This window comes from Morus notabilis, unplaced genomic scaffold, assembly GCF_000414095.1.
Source record: "Morus notabilis unplaced genomic scaffold, ASM41409v2 Scaffold1082, whole genome shotgun sequence".
In the NCBI taxonomy this organism is placed as follows: Eukaryota; Viridiplantae; Streptophyta; class Magnoliopsida; order Rosales; family Moraceae; genus Morus; species Morus notabilis.
This window is the reverse complement of record NW_010358712.1, coordinates 130,582-154,981: the sequence shown is the minus strand read 5'-3', so window position 1 is coordinate 154,981 and position 24,400 is coordinate 130,582. Positions and strand designations below refer to the sequence as shown.

Here is a 24,400-nt window from a genome sequence, read left to right as displayed (position 1 = left end):
TTTGCCAAATGTAACACAAGGAAAAGTGACATTGTGGCCAATTACATAATCATTTGTCCTTTCCATTGTCATGTACTAGTCTAACAAAGTTGTTCCAGGTTGTAACATAATTAATTATTATATAGAGCTAAAGTGACCATATTATTATGAATAGAAAAAAAAATAATAAGGTGCTTAAGTATGTGATAAAAAGAAAAATTTCATAAATAATTGGTTTACATTATTTGGTGCAAAAATAACCCGTTTGGTTCATGGATTAGAACCATCTGATTAGAATCATTTTTGATTTACGTGTATTTTTTGTGAGAAAAAATACTGTAGCGAACCACGAATCATGATTCGAATCAGGGAACGAATCCCTTTATCAAACCGGCTTGCTCAAGCAAAATTCATATGTTAAACCTTTTTCAACATTAACGCATGAAGTGATGAGATAGCTAGTGGGCTCAAATCATCCATGAAATCAACAAATTCAACTTTAAACATAAAATATTATTATTATTATTATTATTATTATTATTATTATTATTATTATTATTATTATTATTATCTTCTTAATTGATTTTGATTTAGTCGGTTTAGAAATCTCTTCATATGATTGATTGATCGGGTTTAGAGGTTCTACAACCAAAACTTAACAAGGGAGATCCTATAGGAGCCATTGATCGAATTCAAAGGATCTGAATCGAACGGTTCATATTCAATTGGGTGGGATATTGTCAAAAAATTTCCTAAATTATACGGCTTAGAACATTTCATAAATGCTATTTATATAAATTGTAACATTAACATCAATAATTATTATTGTGGAGTGCTCTCATCAATACACACACACACACGCACACACACACACACACACACAACACACACACACACACACATATATATATATATATATATATATATATATATCAATAATTTAGGGGAGTGCTCTCATCGTGGTGCCAAACAAGAGACACACTGAAGACACAAAATATTGTAGACTGCTTAAACGGGAATCGCAACTTTTTAAATATTGGGATTTTATTTTTTGACTCATTTTTTTGTCTTTTCATTTTCTTAAGGAATCGATCAAGTACAATAGTTTCAAGAAGCATTGATACAAAGACACTTTGTTTATTGTCCACAGACTAACAAGTCTAAATTATACTTTTTCTTTCTCTTCAATTTCAAACTTAAAAATATCATTACTTTCCTCATTTTAATTCCAATTGTAATGATTATTTTGATGCGTTTATAATGAAAAGAGAAACAAATTCTTACCCATATTGTATATTTTTTAATATCATTTATAATAATTTTTTTAAGATTTGTTACAAAACTCTAAAAACAGTTCTTAACACTTTGTTTAAACACAATTCAGATTTTATTTCTGATTTAAATTACAATTTATATACGTATCTGAATCACAATTAAAATCACCACAACTCAAACTAAATCAACAATTTGAAAAAATTCCTTTGAGTCGGAATGTTACAATTTCAACAGTGGAATGTGACAAAATCCCAACTCAAAGGACAGCAGCACGAATTAAAATTCCTATGTTTTTCGTCTTTTTTCCCTTTCTTTTTTGGTTTAGGAATCAACCACAATCATTTCAAAAGTATTTTAGTACTTGATGTTGCAATCGGATAAAAGTTCCCAAGACAATTACAAAATGATCCAAAATCGTAACAATGGGAAGGAAGTGGAACCTGCATAGTCCATTTGACATAAAATGAAGAAACCATGAACCTCATATGAAAGTAAGCAACATTCAATTATCAACTTAAATATTATGGATTAAAACCATGAATCTTATGATTACAAAAGACTAACAACAGAAAGAAACAAAACCAGTTTTAAAACAGTAACAAAACCATTTTAGACCAAAAAGACAAATCCCTTTTGCTCTATGATACAAAGCCCTTCTAGGGAAAACTTGTATCAAAGAAAACAAACTGCCACACCTCTAGAAACAAACCAGGGGAAGGTTTTTCTCACATCTTCCTTTTTTTATTTCCTTTTGCATTGCCTCTTTTGAAGTCTCTGAAATCATTGGCAGTCTCAGTTGTGTTCTGCTTCTTCAAACCCTTCCTCCCTCCAAATCCAAACTTGGAATCCCTGAATTGCCTCTTCTTTTGTATCTTCCCCTTCCCGCCTTGCCTTGCTTTCCCTCCGGACCGATCTCCAGGAGCCACACCCGGCCTCTTCTTACTCGACCTCTCGAACCCCTTTCCATCCTCGAAGGAAAAGTCCATCTCGCCATCCTTGTCGCCCCCAGCAAACCCACTCTTCTGCCTCTGCTTCCTCCACTTCTTAACAGATTCTATGTCTTCCTTTTTCTGCTTGGCCCTCTCTTTCAGCTTCTGGGCTTGAATCTCTTTAGCCAACCTCTTAGACTCCCTAGCTTTCCTTCTCTCCTCAGCCTCCTCAATATTCCTCTTCTCCGCCAGAAGCCTGCCCTTAACTTTCTCCATGTGTGAATCTGTCTTCACCATCTCTGCATAATAGTCGGAAGGCCTCAGAAAAGGAAGCCCCATTGACTGAAGCTTCTCGAATGCTCGTTTGGTTCCCTCAAGAGCTTGATTAAAGAAAGCAAGCTCCCTGGCTAGGTCATCATTCACATCCACTTGTTGCTCTTGATCAATATCAATGGAGAGCTTGTGTATCCATCCCACATTGTCTGGCCAGCTAATATCACCGAGTTTATCAAGGAGGCCATCCGTGTTGTAAACTGCAGTCTTCGATGGTTCTATCAATTTCACATGTTCATCATCTTCTTCGTCCGACTCAGATTCAGGTTCATATTCCGACATCTCTTGATTGATATCCATTTCAACATTATCTTCCATTTTATTCTCCTTTAGCAGAGCCAATCCTTTCTTTTCAACAACCATTTACAGAATCTATCAAAAAAAAAAAAAAAGAAAAGAAACCCACTTCAGGAAACTGAACGATCGAACCAAACCATAATGCAAATGTTCATTTCAGGCTAGCAGCAAATGTATATTTAGCATATGAAATCTCTAATATAAACCCTAAACACTAGGGGTGGCAATTCGTATTGACGGGTCGTGTTCGTGTCGTGTTGACCCTCTCAGTTGACACAATTAAGCCTGACACGAACACGACCCGTTTATTATTCGTGTCGAAATACAAAACCCAAACACGACCTGTTTATTGGCGGGTTGACACGACACAACACGACTAACCCGTTTATTAAACAGGTCGTAAAAGTGTCGTGTCAACCCGTTGATTACCTGCCAACCCATTTATAAAATAAGTGATAAATGGATTGTGTTAACCTTTTTTTGAACTTATTTATAAAATGGGTGATAAATGAGTCGTTTAACCTATTTCTGAACTTGTTTATAAAATGAGTGATAAAACATGTTTCTCAACCTATTTGTACTTAAAGATTTGTTTCTCAACCTATTTAACATGCTGAAGAGATATTAAATAATCTAAGTTTAAAATTAAAACAAAAACATAAAATTTTCTCACAAATTAAAAAACAAACATATTAAATAATTTGCTGCAGCGGGGGAGTCACATCATTAGAAGTTAAAAATCATGATGTACAAAGAAGAACAACAAGAAAGAGGACGGGAAGTCTTCTAGCTAAAACAAAAGGAAAATAGACTACAGAAAAAGATTCCACTCCCTAACCAAACATGTCCTCACTTATTGAAATTAGAAGATCTTCGTCCTCAAACAGCCATATAGCAACTCAAAATTCAAAGGCGCCACCCAGCTCAGGCCAAAAATCTTGTAGTAGTATCAGCGACAGACAATTAGAGAATAACATGGTGAAAAAAAAATGTTGAATAGATTCTGAAACGCCCCTACAAAGATAACACCAGCTTGGAGACATGGACAAAAATGGTCTTTCATGCTGCAATAAATCACGAGTATTCAACGTACCAAGAACAAGCAGCAAATTAAACACTTTCGCTTTAACACAAACATGAGCCTTCATACATTTCTATTTTTGCATGAATTAAAGGGGAAAAAAATTAAAACAAATATTGTATTAAAACATTAAATTTCAATCAAACGTTCCTTCAAATCCATCATTTTCTTTCAATTTGTTACAAGTTGAGAAACATCATAGGAAGTATACAGATTACAAAAATAGTGTAATAAACAAGTTTGCCTCTAAAAAATCTGCCCATCAATCCTCCTTCCGCTTTGAAGAAAACATTTCAGGACGGTAAGAGAAATAACAAACACAAATTAAAGGGATAAAAAAGGAGTTAACAAACAATGGGTTATGGGCTTATGTTATGACATACTCTAGGCACCAGTTTTTGAGACAGATTCCGGCCAAATATACATGAACAACTGAGTCAGACATTGTTTGTTGTTGTTGTTGTTGTTATTGGTATTATGTTATGACATACTCTAGGCACCAGTTTTTGAGACAGATTCCGGCCAAATATACATGAACAACTGAGTCAGGTATTGTTGTTGTTGTTATTGTTATCGGTTCTTTTTTGTTACTGAAGAAATTCTCAATGTCCAAGTACCACATACACACACACACACACGACAGAAGAATTGGCAGGTATTGTCACCAACTAATTAACATTAATATGTCTAATAATTATGAACTCACCGGCCAAGAACAGATCAGGTAAAAATTAGTCTCCTTCGCTTCACTCCGATGTACCTCTACCGGCTGGAAACCAACGCTTTAAGACTTCACTGCCTTGTCCCACTAGTTCTCCGGCTATCTCTAAACCCCAAGAAGTAAAATACAAAGCATACAAATTACAGATTGATAAAAAAAAAGGAACTGAACCGATTTAGGTTATGGACAGGGGAAATACCTGTCGAAGAACAAGACCAAATCTGTTCCCCAAGGCCGATTTTGACGAAGAATGAGAAGAATAGGGACCGAATTTGTTCCCCTGCCTCCCCAAGGTCGAATCAGACGGAGAGAGTGGAGAGTCCAGAGAGAATGGGGCGGAGAAGAATGAAGAAGAAGAAGAAGCGGCGGTGCCGGACTGCCGGTGGGTGGGTCTGGACTGAAGGTAGACGGCTGGGTGCGACTGATGAGCTCTAGGGTTTGTCTGTTTGGTAGAATCTCTAGGGTTTATCTTTGTTTCTTTTCAAGATGAACAGAAACGAAGGCCGAGAGATGTTCTTTATTTTACGTACCTATAATATATTTTTGAATTTTATTTTTATTTTTATTATTGTAATTTTTTATTAGAGTTATTTTCACCTATACCCTTTCGTCTATGGTGCATTTTTATTTTGCCTCTTATATTTTTAAAATTTTCATTTTATCTTTTAAATTTTGAATAATCGCACTTAAAGTTCCTTATTACGTTTTTTTTAAGACTGAAAAAAGGTGGTTAAGGGAAGTCATTGTTTTTCCACAAAATATTAATAGAGGAGTTAAATAAGATTAATTTAAATTTTGCAAAAGACTTTTAAGAATTTTGGAAGTAAAGTGAAAATGATAATAAAGTTCAAATGTCAAAAGCATTCCCTCTATATATAAAATTAGTCTAAAATACCCTCTAAAACAATAAAATTTTTAATATACTAAAATTACCCCTTATAACCTAAATTAAATCTCATTTAAAATATTATTACATCAAAATATTAAATATATCAATCTTAAAAAATTAATAAAATTCTCAAAATAATTGAATTATTTATTTGAACGTTTTAAAATCTTTTATTTAATTTTTAAGTTAAATCATATTTAAAATAATATTTAATTTAAATTGGAAAGAGTAATCTAAATATTTTTCTCAATCTATGAGTAATGTTAGAGACACTAATTCAAATTTTAATTATTGTGTAGCAATTAATGTGATATGTAAATTCTAATTTTTTTATTAATAAATCTCTTATCATTAACTGATGTGTTAATATTTTAAATACCCACCAAACTGTAAGTGACAACTCATAAAGATATGATTTGAATCGGTGTCTTTAACATTATTCTTTGTAATATATGAGATACATTAGGTATTTTTTTACTAAGAGAAGCAAAAGTGATGCTTGGGCAACAATGTACTTTTTTATGGCGCAAAACATAACGTTTTGAGTATTGTTTCATATAAAAATGATTTAAAAATGTCAACATCACTTTTTTGTCATTTTTTATATTTATTGTTTAACATATAAACTCAAATAGCATGATATATTAATATTTAAATAAAAAATAAAAATAGTAAAATTTACACGTTAAACAATAAATTATTTAGGCATCGTTCATTTCACCGATTTGAATTTTCAGTTTTAGGTTTATATAGTAAAAAGCTCTCAGAAAATGTCATATCTAACTTTTTCTGCTACAGTGAAAAGTTCTCAGAAAATATTACATCTCAACTCAAATTGAAAACTCGAATTCGTAAAGTGAACGAGACATTAATATGTATACTCAAATAGCATAATATATTATTATTTAAATAAAAAATTAGATAATAAAATTTAAGCGTCAATAAATAAATATAGAAAATGATAAAAGGATTCACAGCGTCCCTAACATTTATTTTAAGCTCCAGCTCCTTAATACGACAAGTCGTTTAACAGTAACAAATCAAAGACACGACAAGAAGTCAATCTGTCGCTCTAAGTACAGACGACATGTTTATCTAACTGCGAGTAGTTGGTACTCTTCTCCTCCTCCTCAAAAATGTCCATTTCTCTTAATCTTGCGGGTCTACCTTGTTCTTCTTCTTCTCATCTGGTAAACTTCCCTAGTCCCCAATTCCTCATTTCTCTCAAGTTTTTGCCCTTTTCTCTATATATATACATATATATACGTATATAAATGTATATACATTCTGTTTGTTGTTGGGTTTCAGGATAACAACAAAAGCTTCTTCCTCCTCAGAGCTTCTGGCCTTTCCTTCCAGTTTCGATCATTGAAACCGAAGATTTCGTCGTTGAATCATAGCCAATTTCGGCGCTTCTTCTCAGTCAACGGCGACCACATTGATGTGAGTTTGTTGTAATTTCTGCGATTAGTGAGTTAAGCATGTTCTTCTCCCAGCGGACACGTTTTCAGAGAAAAGCTATACTTTTTCAAATATACATACGTATAGACCATAAATAAACTTTGGAAGATTGGATTATTAATTATCAGATGTTAATGGGTCTTTTTAGTTTCTTAGTTTTTATACGAATAAAGTGGTTTTTTTTTTTTTTTGGGGGTGTGTGTTTGTGTTTATACTGACCATAAAGTAAGAGAAATTGAATAGTGTATATCAGTTTTTAATTGAACCTTTTGGGCGGTTTTGCTTGGTCAAGTCTATGGATCAAAGCTTGCACTATTATATTTGGTGCATATCTTCATGACAAGTATGAGAGGCTCCTCTTTTGGATATTACTAATGTTTTTCTGACAATTACATAATATATACTAAACTCACTCCAAAAGGTTAAAATATACTACTATTCATTGGGAAGAATGGAAGCCCAAGTGTATAAATGGTACAATCCTTCCAATTCGGTATTAGTTGGATTTACTGACAATTGTATCCTCATATTGGTGAATGAATTTTGAGCACTTGGTGGAGCTACAATTGTAACTGACCATTGAGCTTTATATCAACTTTAAAACTTTGTTTTTAGGTCTATCATCATAGTACTTGGTTTTAAGCCCCATATTTACAAATTAACAATTATGGATGAAATTTTATTATTATTATTATTGTTATGGTTATTTTTGTTCTTTCCTTGTTGATTAACTTGCTTATGGTGTGAGGTTAGGTTCATGGTTTTTCAGATGCTAAAAGTTGCTCCCCTCAAGATGAAGGTAGGCGATAGTGCCAACTAAATAATTGAGAATAGGATATGTTAAATGTACTTTCTGTTTTGTTTTTTTTTTTTTCCCATTGCATTTCATTCTTCAAATTTTGAAATTTGCAAAAACTAATTGAATAAACAACTAAATAAACCCAGCTTTGCATTTTTTTTTTTTTTTTTGCTTTAGATCCGGTGGAAAAGAGTGCTGGTGGTCAAGGTGTATTGCCCAAATCCAAAGAGTACTTTCTATTTGCCTTACAATGTCATTGGTGAATATTAGAGGCTACTGATTTTTGTTAGTGAGGTGATGAGGGTGAGTTTGTTCATTTGTCAATCTTGAACCCTATGATCTCCATTTATATTATGGGATTGGCTACAAGGCAAATTGGTTCAAAGTTTTGCCTTTTCTAACATTATGAGATATGTGCCTTCGTAGAAGTGTTTTAAAGGTAAATGGGGTAATTTGTTTCAATACTATATTTTGAATAAACTTTGCAAAATTCTCTAGTTTTAATGTAATAACATGATCAACTCATGTTGCTGATTATTAGAATTTCCTTGTTTCGTATAGAAAATACGATCAACTCGTTCATCATGTTTATTTATTAAAACGTGATCCTGTAGTTTATATGTAGAGCTTCTGATATTGAAGATTTAAGACCTACTATATCAGTGTGTCACAATCTATATTTTTGTTGCTAATTTGTAGAAAATTAGTGAAAGATAGTAATTGGAAAGCTTTGAATGAATATCCAAATCCTTTTTTTCAGTGGAGCTGAGTTTTAGGTTTTATTCATATGAGCTAGTAAATTTTGTTAACTGGAATTTGGAAACGCGTTTGTTTGGTAGATAGAATTTCGAGAAAGATGTAGCAAGTGCGTCTTTTTTTTTTTGGTGGGTATATTTGCAGCCTACTTCTCTATATTTTGAAATTTTAGTATCCGTCTTACGCTATTTTTTAGTTCTCGAGGTTTGGGGAGAGTCCTTGTGTAGCCACAGTTGTTTTTATTGTTCTTCTTCTTTTCTTTTCACGGAGCTCTGAATTCTCTGCTACTAAAATGTCTCCGTATTTGCTGGTGACAGTCTGCTTTTTAGTAGGAAAGGATGGTGCATCCATAGTTTTTAAGATGTGTAGTTGTGTTCTTATTTATACTGAGGTTGTTCTATCTCATTCATGCTTAATCCACTTGTCAGGTTGGTTGAAAAATTGAGGAGATATGGGATTGCTGGATTGTTATCCTATGGGCTACTAAATACTGTCTACTATCTCACAACATTTCTCTTGGTGTGGTAAGTGAAGTATGTCCGTATTGTTGAATTCTTGCCTTAAGGACGCATTAAAAAGTTTGTCACATCAAAATACAACTTATTGTCTGGAATTTGAGTTCTAAAATGCTTCTTAAAATCGTTGTTTAAAAGTAGTGTTTAATACCTGATGATGGATGTTAACTAATTGTGAAATGTCAGTCTTTTGTGATGGGCAGTTATCACTTTGCTAGTTTCGTCCTCTCTCTGTTGTTCTTAAATAAATTTTTTTAAAGGATAATTAAACCTACTAGGAGCGCTGTTTGATATTTTAGGTAGAAGATCCCTTGTTTATTTGTCCAATTATAACACATATAGCAACTTCATGGTACTTACATGAAGAGGAAGAAAGCAATGAAAAAATGAAATTGGATTTCATATGATGTTGTTAAGTATGATTTTACAACAACAAAAATGGAATTCAGCTTTGCATGTGGCTGGTAGCGATTAAGAATTATGTAGTAACCGTCTGCTTTCAAATATGTTGCTTTCTAACCATCATTATCCTTCTGCTTATTTAGACATCGTTTGTTTTGCTTGTTTGAGTTAAGAACTTGAGTTAAAAAGTGAATTCATATGAGAGAAAACCTTGTAGTAGAAAAAGTTAAATTTGAATTTTTGTGAGAGAAAATATTATAGCAAAAATTTGAGTTGTAATTCGAATTAACGAAACGAACGGGGCTTTAGTCTTCATAAATCATAACCCGCTCAGCATCAGTTGTTACAGTTATTAAGCTCATGAATTTCTTCACCTATAGGTTTTATGTTGCTCCAGCACCTGGGAAGATGGGTTATCTTGCTGCAGTTGAAAGGTAGGAATTCATGTTTGAATATCCTCAGATGTTTAAATCATATTGAAAATTTTGCCTGTTGGCAGGTTTCTTAAAATAATGGCCATGGTGTGGGCTGGAAGCCAAGTTACAAAGATTGCGAGGGCTGGAGGGTGAGGTTTTCTTTGCTTTTTTTTTTTTTTTCCTTCTTTATTTATTTATTTATTTCTTTTGTGCTGAATTTTTTCAAATTCAATTCTTTTTATCCTAGAGTTTAGCTTGTTTATCAGATTCAGTAATTCCTTGTTTTATTAGTTGAACTTTTAAATCTGGTTGTGAATTCTATATTCAAAATTGTCAGAATATACTCCATCCCGGCTCTCGTGCTTTGTAAATTATACTGCTGCAGTATTAGAAAAATAATCGGTTATTTGAGCATTCAGTCCAAATAGACTTGCTATTTTGTATCATGAGTTCCATATCTTTTATTTATGTTGATAGTGTCAAACTACTAAACTATCAAACTGATGTTCCGTTAGTTTACCATTTGCATTTGCATAGCCTTTGTAGGTGTACCACACACAACAACTTTCTGATTCTCTAAAGATGCACCTTATGCAGGGCCCTTGCGCTTGCGCCTTTCGTAGACAGAGGATTATCATGGTTCACTGTCAAATATAAATTCGAGTCTCAGGGAAAGGTAGCTAGAGAAACTTTCAACTAGTTTTCTCAAATTCGATTCGTTACGAGTTTCTGACTTGTTTTACCTGTTTCCAGGCATTCATGGCGATCGTCGCCTTTTGTTTGGGATTGGCAATCTTGTTATTTTTCTTTGTAACTTTGCTTTGGGCTTAAAGCTCTGTTGTTTCTCCTTGCTTATGCGAGAAAATGAGGGAAAATCAATTTTCTGTGACGGTGTCTTCGAAAATCAAATGGCAAACAAACAACTGGAATGCCTGAAAATAGCGATTGTACCAAAGATAAATAAAGGGACGTCAAAATGTCAAACTGTTGGAAATATCTTAACCTGAACTCGGTAATTGCTAATGAGAATAAGGGAAACAGTTCATATAGGATGACCTTTTTATGTTCTTTTTTTTTCACTCTGAATTATGTATGTACAATATGAAATATTTAAGTTGTAATTGCATGCCAAGGCTAAATGTGATACGCAACAACTTTAAGGTCTCGTTCATTTTACCGATTTGAGTTTTCAGTCTTAGATTTTTACAGTAAAAAGCTTTCAGAAAATGTCACATCTAACTTTTTCTACTATAGTAAAAAGTTCTTACAAAATGTTACATCTCAGTTCGAATTAAAAACTCGAATTCGCAAAGTGAATGAGACCTTACAGATAATGAAAAGAACACATTCAATAAGCATTTGAACAACGTGAGAATAAAAAATTATTGTTCTGTGATGTGAGTTTTGAGAATAGATAAAAATACAAACCATATTCATAGGCGAGGACCGTCTACAATCATGAATTAGATGGAAAACTAACATTCTCTGCCGCTCAATGGTGATTTCTTTTGCAGAGAGATTTCCTTTCAATCATGAGATACCGAATAGCATTTTGCAAGCGAAAAAAAAATCGTCTAGAGCATTTAATGGTTCTGAAATTGCTCGTGGTTTGAAATTCAATCCTTGAGAAAATTTTCACCAGGGGCCTTGTATAAAAAACTTCACATAGGTGGAAAAAAAAAAAAAAATCATCTACGGTGGAGCCCTATTCTTGCATTTACTGATAAAATCAAGAATGGTAATTTAGTAGGATCCCACGATATAGAAATCAAGAAAAGGAAATGTTTATCTCAAATGTACTCGTGTGCTCATATCGACTCAATAATTATTAGTTGTGATAAGTACATTTTAATAAGTCATATTAAACACTAAAAAGAAAATTGAATTTTCCGATCCTAGTTCCTAAATTCTGATAGGTAAATAAACACAAAAATCAAAGATATAAATCAACAATCCATATTCTTAAATTGTTTCCTTTCCAAACCCGTTAATTACCCTTCTTCCATTACAGTTCTATAAAAAATTCCCGTTATATAATTTATTACCAAATTAATTTTACATTCCATGACGGGTTGAGTCGGGATTAGACATAGGGTAGCTTCAACCGTGTGTAACATCCGGACTCGGGTTGGTTGGGATAATAACATTTTCTTTTAGAGACGGCTCCAACCATTAGTTGATTCAGGTGGACATGAATGCTCTTAGAGTGCGTTTAGAGTAAGGATTTGTGTCATGATTCGGATCATGATTTGTAATTTATTATAATATTTTCTCTCATAAAAAACACACATAAATCGAGAATAATTATGAATCATAGTTCTAAATTCATGAACCAAATGTCCTCTTAGAGTTCCGAAAAGTACAGGCGACCACATAACTATCATTCTCCTTCTCCTGCAGCACAATTTAAAAGTTGATCCTCAAATTGGTCTAACCCCATAAGGCCGTAGCGCATAAACCCTCCCTTGGGACGACAAAAGGTAGTTTGCTTCATCGGTAACAACTTATTTCCCTCTTCATCTGTGCAAGTCTCCAAACCGCAAGCATTGCAAAATGATTCCACCTCTGATACCTAGATTCACAAAATTACAAACACTTAAAAGAACTATTGAATATAATCAACAGAAAAGAGTAAGTTCAAATCAGTGGAATCACCTTCATCATCAATAGATTCGAAAGGTGCGCTAGAGGGTATGGATGAAGCTTGTACCCACCATTATTAATAAAGGCGAGAGCCAATGCTCGGACCTTTTGTAATCATCACAAAAAGAAATCACCAGTAAATAAGTTCAGATGCTTACTAGAGAGAGGAAATCAAGAGCAAGTAAGCAACCTCAAAAAATTAATAGCTATATGTAACACTCTGAAAAATTAATTAGGATTAATTAAGATAATTGAAATTATTAGTGTATCTAATCTGAATTATTAATTGAGTTTAATTAATAAATGTTTCTGACACGTGTGAGTTTAAATAGTTCCAAGGTATTTAAATTATTTTCAGTAATTTATTTTAATCCCGAAGTGTATATGGGCGCATTTCTGAACTGTTCTTTTAAAATATTGTACACATGTCATTTTCTTTTCCTTTCCTTTTCTTTTTCCTTTTTCCTTTTCCTTTCTTTTCTCTTCCTTTCCCGTGCGTCTCTCTCCCTCACTCTCTCTCTCACTCTCCCGTGCTCTCTCTCACTCTCTCTCTCTCTCTCTCTCATTTTTGTCCCAAATCAAACGGATCTTGAACCAATGAAAGATTTAATGAAGTTTTTAACGTCAAGAGAATGATTCGAGGTAAGATTACTAAAAGAACCTCTCTTGAATCTCAAGTTTTTGAATTTCAAAATTTATTTTTGGTTCAAACCGGATTTTGATGGTTTTTGAGTAAAACTAGAGTAGAAATTAGAGATCTTGGGTTCTTTGGACTTGTTTTAGGACCTAGAACCCAGATCTAGTGATTTTCCTTTGAAATATCTCGATTTGAGACTGAATTTGCAGGTTTTGGACTGATTTTCGCGAGCTTCTCTCGCGCAGCTGATTCCACCGGTCGACCTGTGCGGTCGACCGGATCACATGAAAACCAGTCAACCTATGCGGTCGACCGGATTGCAGGCTGACTGGTCGACCGGTCCGGTCGACCGGTGTGCACACTGCCGGTCAACTGGTAGTGTTGCACTGCTCTGTCACCAGCCGACCGGTTGACATGGGGTTTGACCCTGTTTGACCTGAAATTGCTGTTTTGACCCATGTTTTCGGGGAGAACCCAAATTAGCTTCATTTGAGGGCTTGAGATGAATGGATTAGCATTTTTAATCATTGTTTTGATATTGAAAACCCTTGGAATGATATTTTGAAACATGAAAATGGATTAGGGCACACTAATAGGAAATCTTGGTTGGAAATTGAGATTTGGATTGCTTTAGGAATGAGAATTAATCCTAAAGTGTTGTCTTGCATCAGTGATCGCTGAGGATTCAGACTGAAGGGGCTTGAGCAAGCGGAAGCCGAAAAAGGCAATGCTAGTCCCAGGTTTGATAGTGTGAGGTAGGATTTCTATCCCTTTTCCTTGTGAGCCCGTTTTTAAAAGGATTTTGGCATTGAAAATGTTTAAAGAAAGGGATTGATTTGTGAAAGAAAACATTTTGAAAACCATGGCTTGTTTAGTCATGGAATCTCATGGCTTGTCCAGTCATGGGGCCCGCGGCTTGAGTAGTTCATGGGGTCGTATTAACGATTTCAAAATGTTAATGAATGATTTCTTAAGCAAAGAGATCTTGTGAACTGGTAATAGAGTCTATTGCTGTAAGCCTAGATAGGATGCGGAGAGTGCATCCTCGGGGGCAGAACCCGAAACTCAGTCTGGGTAGACGAGGCACTTGGTTAGGTAAGTAATTTGTACTAATTACTTGCTGAAGCCTGTAAAATGACTATTTTCAGTTATATTTCCTTTGAGAAAAAGGATGTGAGGTTCCGGCTGTCTGTTGGAACTGAATGTCTTATTTTATTTACTTATTCATTTATTTACTTCCTTGCTCACTTATTATTCATTTATTGTAACGTTTATTTCAAATTATATCCTACTGGGCCTTTCGCTCACGTTTTATGTTTCAAATATATTGAACTCCTCCCAGTAGACTCTAGGAGCGGGGCACTGTAGCTGGATAATTGCTATGGAGCAGCTGAGTTGTGCTGCTGTTGGAATCAAGTGAGGATCGTGGACATCCTCTTAGACAAATGTAAGGAATTTGAGAAATTCTGTAAACTTATGTAATATTTGGATTTACTAGACTGTGGTTGATGTCTGTTGTAATGATTATTTACATGAGCATGTATGTACGATACTGTATGTCCTGTGGGGTGGAGCCCTGTGTGTCAGAGGCTCCGGGATTCTGTAGTAATTTATTTATATTTTAATGCAGTCAAGTGTGGGGCCCGGTTGGGAGTCTGTTTTATTAACCCCTAATCGAGCTCCACGTTACCCACCCCGTTTGGGGGGCGTGACACTATAACCAAGATGTTCAGGGTGAGAGAGAGGTACAATCAAGATCAACAGATAAATGAACAATGCATGAAATTTATGACCAGGGAAAAAAACTAAGATCCATGTAAACCATAGCTGAATTGTTGAATAAATATTCTGCAACACTAGCCAGCAAGTTGAGCAGTTATCATATAAAAGTTCAAGCTCGCTACCAAAGTGATGAATAAATAGGTCAATATTGAAAGTGAGTGTATATGATTACCTCGTTAACATAAGGTTCAATAATACAGTATTGAAGGCAGGACGCCTCAGCTGCTACAGCATTTAAGAAACGCTTGTAATTGCCAAACCTAAAAAATCTGTTACCGGAACGAGGCAAAATTCAACATCTAAGAAACTTGTTCTCACGTATTGTATAGTGGGAAAATAAATTGAAAAAAAAAAAAAAGATAACAAAATTGTCATCCCGACTATAAATAAGCTAACAAGTGCATAAGAAAGTGGAATCTTCAATATTCTTAAGTACCTTAAAAGCTCTCGGGCAAAGCACATTTCCTTGGACCTCATAATTGAAGAAGGCACATGACGAAACCACAGAGATAATGACTCCCCCTGTGAATCAGAAATAGCTACATTTCATGTTGTTAAGACTTAGCAAAAGATGCCCCTTCGAAATTAAACTGCACTAATATGGTAAAAAAATGTAGATCAACCATCAGTTGGCTGTTCGAACCAAGATGAAGCAACACATAAAAAGAACGGAATTCAGCTTCATTTTCACAAGCAGAATTGGAACTTCGATTTACTTCATACAGATCAAACAGGGATGTCAGAGACTTAGTAAGCTGCTCCAGGTTGAGATAGTGTAGTGAAGAAGCATCTTGAAAGCTACTATGATTCCGAAGCTTGTAATGAGATATGACGTGAAATTTAACCTGTACAAAGACATATACATTAATGAAGCATCTCCAAGATCCGAAGGGTTAGAGCTCAAAAGAAATAGTCGTATGATTTTAGTACGTAAGCAGAAGTACCAGGGTAGAACTTTAAAAGTACAAAACTTGCATAATTGCCGAAGGACTCCATTGCCATTAGATGGGATGATCATATGTAAGTGACTAGGTTTCTACATGAATTCGAGTAAGCTTGAATTTAAGAATTGACAACATTAAACAAAGGAAAAAAAAAAAAAACTACATAATAATGAGCCAATGACTTAAACTGCACAGTCTGCCTTCTCCTCTGGTTTTCACAGTAAGAACTAAGTCAACAAGAAACATCTAACTGGAATAGGAGTATCAACATTAACTAGGAGGGTCTGATTAAGGCATTGAATTGAAAAGTTTCTTCAAGGATAACATACCATTTTCTGATACATGCGAATAGCTCTATCGTTGACAATATGTTGCATGGTAAGATCTTGCCTTATGGATCTTGTCCTATCAAAGATGAAGTCTTGAATAACTTCAAAGGGATGTTTTGCAGAATGCAACAAATTTAATAGGTAGGTTAAAGTGTCTTCTAATATGGGGAGAGGCCGAACATCTGATGCACGCACTTGCTTTGAAGTTATAGTTCTGCAGAACTGTCCAGGGCAAACGATAATTGCATTAAAGATGAACATTTTCTTCTATAATAAAAATGGTCACTCTAACCGTAGAACTTAGTAAGTAAGAAAGATTCCCAACATGACATTCCATCCCAAAAATGAATGTTTGAAGTAAACTCTCTCTGTACGATATCTACTTAGAACCTGTTTGTTTTTGCAGTTTGAACCACAATTCAAACCTTTTTACTATAATATTTTCTAGAAATTTGAATTTCTATTTAAACTTTCTATTCAAAACTATGAACCAAATGGGCCACTGCCATAGGTTTGATAGGAAAACGTAGAAAACAGGAAGGGAAGAGATTAGAACTTGGGTTAAAAAAAATGGAAGGAAAAGGAAAGGCGTTTCTTTAACTAAGTCTGGTAACCTCGGAAGGTGTCAAAAAAATTAAAAAAAAAAAAAAGGAGAAAGAACATCCCCCTTGTTTGATATAGAGAATATTGCACGTGCAATTACAATTTTACTCATCATGGTCTTTAAATATTATAAAATTAATTTAGTTAAATAGCAATATTAATAGATTTTAGACTCCATTGTTTCCCTTCCTTCCATAATCCTGCTAATCTTGCAGGGACACACACACAATCCCTCTCACAAAACAAGCACAAATCTCATTATCCAGTAAATCCACCCACTAATTAGTGCAGCACTAAAATCGAAACTTGTAACAGCACATCTATTTAGTAATAAGTCTAATGACCATTTTAACTTGTGACAGACTAGCATGGTTATCCAAAGATTAAGTTTAAGACAAAACAGAAAATCCATAGAGATGGTTTGTGCACTATTAATATCTCATTGATTGATAATGAGCTTATAATTCCTCAGCAAAGCTAATCGTTTACAGTTACTCTACTCTAACAAAAAACTAACTCCTCTAACTAACTCAGTACATATTAACATCCTGCCGCAATTGTCAAAATTCAGGGCTCAAAGATTACCTTTTTGACGGCCAGGCTCGGAGACGACAGAGACGGGTTTCCGTTAAGCCTCTCGAAGACAGCCAAATCTCGAAGCCGCTCTCTCTGTGCCCTTTCTTCCTCTGCATCACACATTCGCAAATCAACAAAAAAATAACTGAAAGTAACGGAATTTAGGGTTGTAGTACATTGGCGACAACGGAATCGCACCTGGACACATGAAAGGGCAAGTTCCGGCAATGGCGGGTGGATCGGAAGGCTCATTTTTGGCAGCTTCTGGTTCTTGGTGGCCGGAGATTCTTCTTCCGACGGAATTGGGAGCAGATTTGGCGAATCGGTTCGATCGGGAATGAGCAGATTGGCGGTAAGAGGTTGAAGACGAAGATGAAGGTGAAGAATGGGAAGGGTTTCGACGCTGAAAGTGCCCACTCCTCTCCATAATAGGACCAACAAATAACAGTTCTTTTGACTGGGACACAGTGGAAACAGTCGTCCAAGAAAACTGAAGAACAAATTCCGTCTCTCTCCTAATATTTTGGTGTGGCCATAGATTTTGGCATATTACATTTTTAGACCGAAGACTAGTTTAAATTTGGATTAATTTCATTATTCATATACCCTAAAAGTATGTACCTTATTTAAAGTACCCCTTAAGTTTTCAAAACCATTCAAAACGTCCATTACTTTATAAAAAACGGCTCTAAATACCCCGTCCGTCTAATTCATATCAACTATCAAGTAGGAGTTGATCCGGCACTGATCAGTTGATCATCTTGGCATCTAGTCAACCGATTAGCATGGACATTGTTGACGGTTGGATTTCGTCAACAATAAACCCGCCGGAATATCTTGGGGTTCCCCTTTAGATTACCGGTTTGTGGGTTTTATGAAGGTGTGGATTCAGGTTGAATTTAAGTATTTTTGTGTTTGAATGCCCTGTATGCAAATGAACAAGAAGAATTTTATAGTGGTTCACTCTACGAAATTAGAGTTACATCCACTGTATATACTATATTACTTTTTGTGGAAATCTGAGTTTACACTGAATATCATCTCTCTTTCTTTTTTCTTTTGAAGTTTTCGGACCCCTTTCCTATTGGGGTCCTTCTTCTTTTATATTCGGGCTTCCTTCACTGGGTGGGTTTCCTTCGTAGGTAGGAACACTCAAGTGTTCTCCCTCTCTAGGCCCAGACATAGCCCACTAATTAGTACTGTTCACTCAACCAATTAGTCTTCTATTACGGCTCTGTAACTCTCCGTAATGCTTTTATGTCCCCTGGGGGAGGCGGTTTGTAAACTTGCAATTAATGTTGTCAGACTTCTCTTACCTCTGCATGTAACCTATCACGTCGGAAAGGGATGTTCCCCTCGTCGTCAGTGGTTGTTTAAACCTTTCTCGCCCCCTCTAGTGATCTCTTCTGCAATCGAGGGATCTTGTCGTGTCGACCCAGGCGAAATCAACCCTCGACGCCTAACGGGGTCGTCGCCCTAATTATGGACTTCATCTTCGGGTTCGATAGCTGATCTTGAGGGAAACGAAGCGTCGAGGGTTGGACGCTCGGCGGAAAGTAAATATAGTCACGTGTCGTGGCACCGTTGGTCCAGGTGTCCATCACATTTTCCCACACAACAGCCACCCCCCAGGTCGAGGGCTCCTTTTTTAGGCGGCCTCGAGCTCTAGGTTCGGTTTGTCCTTTCCGTGCTTCGGGTGTGGGAAATTGGTCCTGAACCTCCGTCCGCAATGATGGCCTGGGTGCTTTGGGTGCATAACCGTCGCGTCAGTTGATTTGGCATAATGATGAGTATCCGTGTTTCAAGAAAACGAATATAGGCCATCGGATCCGCGTCTTTTCAATTTTCCGCCCTTCCTCTTACCGTCAGATACGGAGAGTGATCCCTAGCCGTTGGTCTTTTGGGGTCTTCATCCGACGGTTGGGGGCCTCCATTCCCGACTCTTTAAATACCCTCCATGGACCCGAGGATCATTTTTTCCTTCTTCGAAACTTCAAAAAACTTTTTGCCGCTGTTTTGCCGGGACATCCGTACTTTCACCGGAACCCTGCTTGCTGAACTTCCGCCTTCATCCTTCCCATTCTCCGGGGTACACTACGAAATCGTCCCGGGTTCACTTCTTCACCGGTAAGTTCTTGGATCCTTCCTCTATTTGCGTACTCACGGGGTTTCCCCCGTTGAGTACCAGGAATACGTAAACATATATGCAGAAAATGAGAATAAACATTTAGTTAAAGAGACTTTACTTTGTTGTATTCCGTCGTACTGGATGACCTGGCTTTTATATGTGCGCATTTTTTGTCTGTTTGTCTTTGGTTTCTGGGTTCTGGGGAACCCGCGGTTCCTATGAACACTCGTCGTTACCATTCGCGTATGAATGGTCGACGTTAACCAGTCGTCGTTTAGAGTAGTCGCCGTTTATTCCTCTCGACGTTAGGGTTTTAACTTAGCTTTTTGTCCTTGTTTTTACCAGAACAATGGCCCAAAGTTCACCCAGTCGAGAGGATTCTCTTTCGGTCGTCCGTTCTGACCCTCCTTCGGTGGTAGAGATCTCATGGACCTCTTCGTCTTCCGGTGTCAGCTCTGTACTTAGGGACATCGAGGATGTCGAGGGAAGTTTTGAGCCGAGCGACGATCTCGGCAGTGAATTCGGTAGCGTCGACCGACTGATAGACGAAGTGGTCGAGCGGATCCCTTTCACGGGGGGGAGCGTAAGCGGAGTAACCGCTGCGACGGTGGATGCCCCCCTGGCTTCCACGAGCGGAGACCCAGATAGGCCCTCCTTTACAGCCGATGATGTGGCGTCGAAAGTTCAAAATAAGGATATCATTCAGGCTGTGAATGAGGGATGTATTGACGGGAGGTGGTTCGAGTACCTCCTCCCGGACAAGCATTTTAGGACCAGTATGCCGCCGACCGGATACCTTCCGGTCTATACAAGAGCGGTAACTGCAGGGATGACTCTCCCAATTCATCCCTTCGTAAAAGATTATTGCCACTTTTACGACATCTCTCCTGCCCAATTGGCGCTGAACTTCTGGTACTGCTTTGTGGGAGCCTGGATTCTATGGAACTAGAAGTTCGACATGGAACTCCCACTGGACGAGTTCCGATTCATGTACAAGTTGTGCCACGTCGCCAAGTGCGATAGGTGGTACTTTCTGAGTGGCCATGGGAGGGCTCAGCCTAGGTTTGGAAAGCTTATCCTGGGCATCCCCTCGTCGTCACATGGGTGGAAGCCCATGTTTTTCATGATTCGTGGGCCCTTTAATATCCATCCCAACGACCGCCGGCCCCGCCGAAGATCCCAACGACCGCCAGCCCCGCCAAAGGCAGGTGCAGGCGGCGTTTGGAAACATGAGTAAGCCCCTCAATTCTCTCTTTATCTGACCTGATCCCTCTTTTCACATGTTGACGAGGAGTCCTCTGTTTTGCAGTTAACCAGGATCGGCCAAAGTTTTCTGGAAACAGCTTGGCGAGGATCGAGGAAGCTTTTTCCTGCTCGTCGGAGGTTCACCACATCGACACGCTCTTGACCAAGGAGAACCTTCGTACTGCGGGCCTAATTCTCGACCTTCCAAACCCTTCAGATCTCGACGCCGTTCGTTCGTATTTCCATTTAAGCGACGAGGGTAATAACTTCTCTCGACGTCTTGTTGAATTAAGAATCGTGTTTTCCTAATGCTGACGGTACCCTCTATTTCTTGCTAGAGATGGCATCTTTGAGAATCCAGCTTCCGGGGGGCCAACAGCCGGTGCCAAGCCAACAACAGGCGTCGAGCCAACAGCCGCCGTCCGTCTCGCGGCCCTCGTCAGGCCAACAGCCTTCGGCGAAGGGGAAGGAGAAGGCCGGCTCCTCCTGCCCTGCACCGAAAGGAAAAAAGAGCAAGCACAAGATGAGGCGTACTGAGGAGCCGGCCCCTAGCCAGTCGTCGACTGACAAGACCTGGACACCAGTAGTGCCCATTCCTGATGTTCGTGCACCCCCGGGACCAAGAGAACGCATATTGATCCCGGGGGGGAAGATTACGGACGTGAACTTCCAGGTCTTGGATATTTCTGACGCCGAGGTCGGGGCGATGCTAAAACTCTCCCCTCACTTTTCCCTCGTCTTCCAGGCCTTGTACGAGTCGTTCCTTGAGCCACATTGGGTCGCTGCATCCCAGTCTTCCATAGTCGACCGCCAACGCAAGCAAATCTCCTTTCAGATCCATGTAAGACATTTTTTTTTTTAAAAAATTTCTTGCCATTTCCCAGAGCCTCGTCCTTTCCCTTCTTAACCTCCTTAACCTAATCAAGGTCGAGGAGCGAAAGGATGAGATGGACGATTTGGAGGCCAAGCTTCAGTCACTCATCGATGAGGCCAAGAATAGCAGGGATGATGCCATCGAGGAGAGGGATTTGGCGAAGGCCCAACTGATCAGCCTGGACAGCGAAGTAACCAAGTTGAAGGCTGAAGTGGCAAAGCTTACTCGACGGGCTGATCAATCTGAAAAGAAGCTGGCCGGGCGATCGTGGATGCCAAGAATCGGTATTCCGAGGGGAAGGTCGACGGGAAGATGGAGGCCGAGGCAACCTTCAACGCCAGACGGGCGCAGATCATTGAGGAATTCAAGGCTTCTCAAGAGCTCTTTGACATCCGCAATAATGATTTCCAGTCGGCGGGTCAGCAAATTGTTGATCTGATAAAAAAGGAACGTCCTGATTGGGACTTGGGCTTCCTCTATAACTCACCTTCTCCTGCTGGCGACGAGGAAGTGCCCCCTCCTGGTGGCGATGAAGAGAACGCTCCCTTCGTTGGTGGCGGCGAGGAGCCAGCGGGTGGTGGCGACGAGGGGCCAGCGGATGGTGGCGACGATGCTTGAGGGACTATTTTTTATCACCCCATTTTTTTTTTTTGTGTTGCTTTCAGACAATTTCTATGTTACCTGTATTTCTATATATAAAGGCAATGGGTTATGTTAATACCTTGACTCATAATCATTGATTTCCTTCCTGTTTCTCTTTCAAAAATTCCTTGGAATTTACTAAGTGCCATCTTTCTCCTTGGAGGATTTGATGCCGAGCTTATCCCTTTGGGTCGTCGTCTTAGGAAATTCCTTAGAATTTCACTAAGTGTTATGTCTTTCCTCCTTGGAGGATTTGACGTCGAGCTTATCCCTTTGGGTCGTCGTCTTAGGAAATTCCTTAGAATTTCACTAAGTGTTTTGTCTTTCCTCCTTGGAGGATTTGACGTCGAGTTTATCCCTTTGGGTCGTCGTCTTAGGAAATTCCTTAGAATTTCACTAAGTGTTTTGTCTTTCCTCCTTGGAGGATTTGACGTCGAGTTTATCCCTTTGGGTCGTCGTCTTAGGAAATTCCTTAGAATTTCACTAAGTGTTTTGTCTTTCCTCCTTGGAGGATTTGACGTCGAGCGTCTTCATTCCCCCTGCGTCTGGTAAATACACCATTGGGTTTTCTTTTAAGCAGACACGTTATTAAGGGGTCAATCTATCTCACGCTGAAAGCATATCAATTTACTATATTTGCAAAGAATGTACAATAAAAAACGCATAATAACTTCATACATTATTGGTAGTACAACTTTAGTTGCTCAGCATTCCACGGGTGTTGAACCTTTTTACCGTCGAGGTTTTCTAATACGTAAGTGCCAGGTCGTAGTACTCTCCTTATGCGATAGGGTCCTTCCCAAGTCGGGCCCAAGGGGCCAGTATTCTTGGGTTTTATGCTTTGTGTCACCCTTTTTAATACTAGGTCCCCCGAGGTGAACCTTCTTTGCCGGACTTTCTTATTATAATATCGTGCCGTCCGTTGCTGATAAGCGGCGAGACGTAATTGGGAGTTGAGTCGCTTTTCTTCCAATAAATCGAGTTCTCCGTTCATGCCCTCTGTGTTATCCTCGTCGTTGTGGACAACAGTTCTTAGGGTCGGCGTTTCGATTTCTACGGGGAGTACCGCCTCGACGCCGTATGCCATGGAGAAAGGTGTTTCTCCTGTCGTAGTTCAGCTTGTTGTTCTATATGCCTATAAAACCTTGGGAAGCTCCTCGGCCCATCTCCCTTTTAGGTCATCGAGTCTCTTCTTTAGGGTATGCTTGAGAATTTTATTGATGGCCTCGACTTGCCCATTTGACTGTGGATGGATTGGTGCTGAGAAGTCTTTTCGGATGCCCAAACCGTCACAAAATCTGCGTGTCGCGGCGTTGTCGAATTGCTTTTCGTTGTCGGATACTATTGAGTGAGGAACCCCAAACCTGCATACGATGTGGTCCCACATGAATTTGGTGCAGGCTGCTTCCGTGGTAGTGGTTAGGGCCTTGGCCTCTGCCCACTTCGTGTAATAGTCTACCGCAGCGATCGCGAATTTCAACCCTCCGGGTGCAGGATGTAATGGCCCGATCAGGTCAATCCCCCACTTCGTGAAGGGCCATGGACTGGGAACGGAAGTTAGCTTTTCCGGGGGTGCCCTAGGAATCGTGGCATACCTTTGGCATTTATCGTATCGTCGGGCGTACTGGAAAGCATCCTTTTTTAGCTTGGGCCAGTAGTATCCTTGCCTCAAAACCTTTAGCGCTAAAGATTGTCCCCCGGAATGATTACCACAGATCCCTTCATGTATTTCTTGGAGGACCTTCTGGGCTTCGGCGTCATCTAGGCACCGTTGTAGAGGTGTTGAGTAGCCTCGTCGGTAGAGCAGGCCATCGTATAATAAGTACCGGGCGGCTCTATACCTAATCCGTCGAGCCTCGTTTTTGCTATTCGGCAACTGAGCGTCCATTAGGTACCGTATGAGTGGTGTAATCCAATCTTCCCCCTCTGGGACACTAAATGCCTCGGCACGCTCCTCGATGGTTGGTCGTTCTAATTCTTCAATGGGGACAACGCCTAGTGTGTCGGCATCTTTTGACGAGGCCAGCTTTGCCAGTGCATCTGCGTTTGCATTTTCGGCTCGCGGGATCTGGAGTACCTCGTAGTTTTTGTATTTAACGAGCTCCTCTTTTACCTTTCTTAGATATGCCCCCATTCTTTCGCCG

The 24,400-nt window shown here is 38.4% G+C and overlaps 4 protein-coding genes across 8 annotated transcripts in view; 1 reads left to right on the top strand and 3 right to left on the bottom strand.

Annotated features, from left to right (window-relative positions):
* Positions 1–1,778: 1,778 nt before the first annotated feature.
* On the bottom strand, positions 1,779–5,109 carry LOC21395434 (probable rRNA-processing protein EBP2 homolog). 2 transcript variants are annotated; one of them, XM_024162309.1, is made up of 3 exons: positions 4,815–5,109; positions 4,601–4,720; positions 1,779–2,888 (listed from the first exon to the last, which is right to left on the bottom strand). In XM_024162309.1, exon 3 carries the CDS (start codon positions 2,877–2,879, stop codon positions 1,980–1,982), a length of 900 nt encoding a protein of 299 aa, XP_024018077.1. In that variant the 5' UTR covers positions 2,880–2,888; positions 4,601–4,720; positions 4,815–5,109; the 3' UTR covers positions 1,779–1,979. The 2 variants fall into 2 exon arrangements, with proteins under 2 accessions (XP_024018077.1, XP_010091313.1); XM_010093011.2 differs by lacking the exons at positions 4,601–4,720; positions 4,815–5,109 and adding an exon at positions 3,667–3,794.
* A 1,519-nt stretch (positions 5,110–6,628) lies between these two features.
* Positions 6,629–10,996, top strand: LOC21395433. Of its 2 annotated transcripts, XM_024162329.1 has the most exons (9): positions 6,629–6,694; positions 6,813–6,947; positions 7,719–7,764; positions 7,942–7,993; positions 8,949–9,044; positions 9,818–9,871; positions 9,937–10,002; positions 10,451–10,529; positions 10,607–10,996. In XM_024162329.1, the coding sequence occupies exons 1-9, from the start codon at positions 6,641–6,643 to the stop codon at positions 10,682–10,684; spliced, it is 660 nt and encodes a 219-aa protein (XP_024018097.1). In that variant the 5' UTR covers positions 6,629–6,640; the 3' UTR covers positions 10,685–10,996. The 2 variants fall into 2 exon arrangements, with proteins under 2 accessions (XP_024018097.1, XP_024018098.1); XM_024162330.1 differs by lacking the exons at positions 10,451–10,529; positions 10,607–10,996 and adding an exon at positions 10,391–10,440.
* A 1,092-nt stretch (positions 10,997–12,088) lies between these two features.
* On the bottom strand, positions 12,089–17,854 carry LOC21395431 (SAC3 family protein C). Of its 3 annotated transcripts, none has more exons than XM_024162321.1 (8): positions 17,566–17,854; positions 17,377–17,477; positions 16,189–16,410; positions 15,539–15,760; positions 15,352–15,437; positions 15,088–15,184; positions 12,509–12,601; positions 12,089–12,425 (listed from the first exon to the last, which is right to left on the bottom strand). In XM_024162321.1, exons 1-8 carry the CDS (start codon positions 17,792–17,794, stop codon positions 12,234–12,236), a joined length of 1,242 nt encoding a protein of 413 aa, XP_024018089.1. In that variant the 5' UTR covers positions 17,795–17,854; the 3' UTR covers positions 12,089–12,233. The 3 variants fall into 3 exon arrangements, with proteins under 3 accessions (XP_024018089.1, XP_024018090.1, XP_024018091.1); XM_024162322.1 differs by having other exon boundaries at positions 15,632–15,760; XM_024162323.1 differs by lacking the exon at positions 16,189–16,410.
* A 5,537-nt stretch (positions 17,855–23,391) lies between these two features.
* LOC112090613 (uncharacterized protein K02A2.6-like) overlaps positions 23,392–24,400 on the bottom strand; it is a 2,524-nt gene continuing 1,515 nt past the window's right edge. Inside the window, exon 2 of the mRNA XM_024162331.1 lies at positions 23,392–24,324. Within this exon, the coding sequence (XP_024018099.1) occupies positions 23,392–24,324 (933 nt within the window). The remainder of the gene's footprint in view (positions 24,325–24,400) is intronic.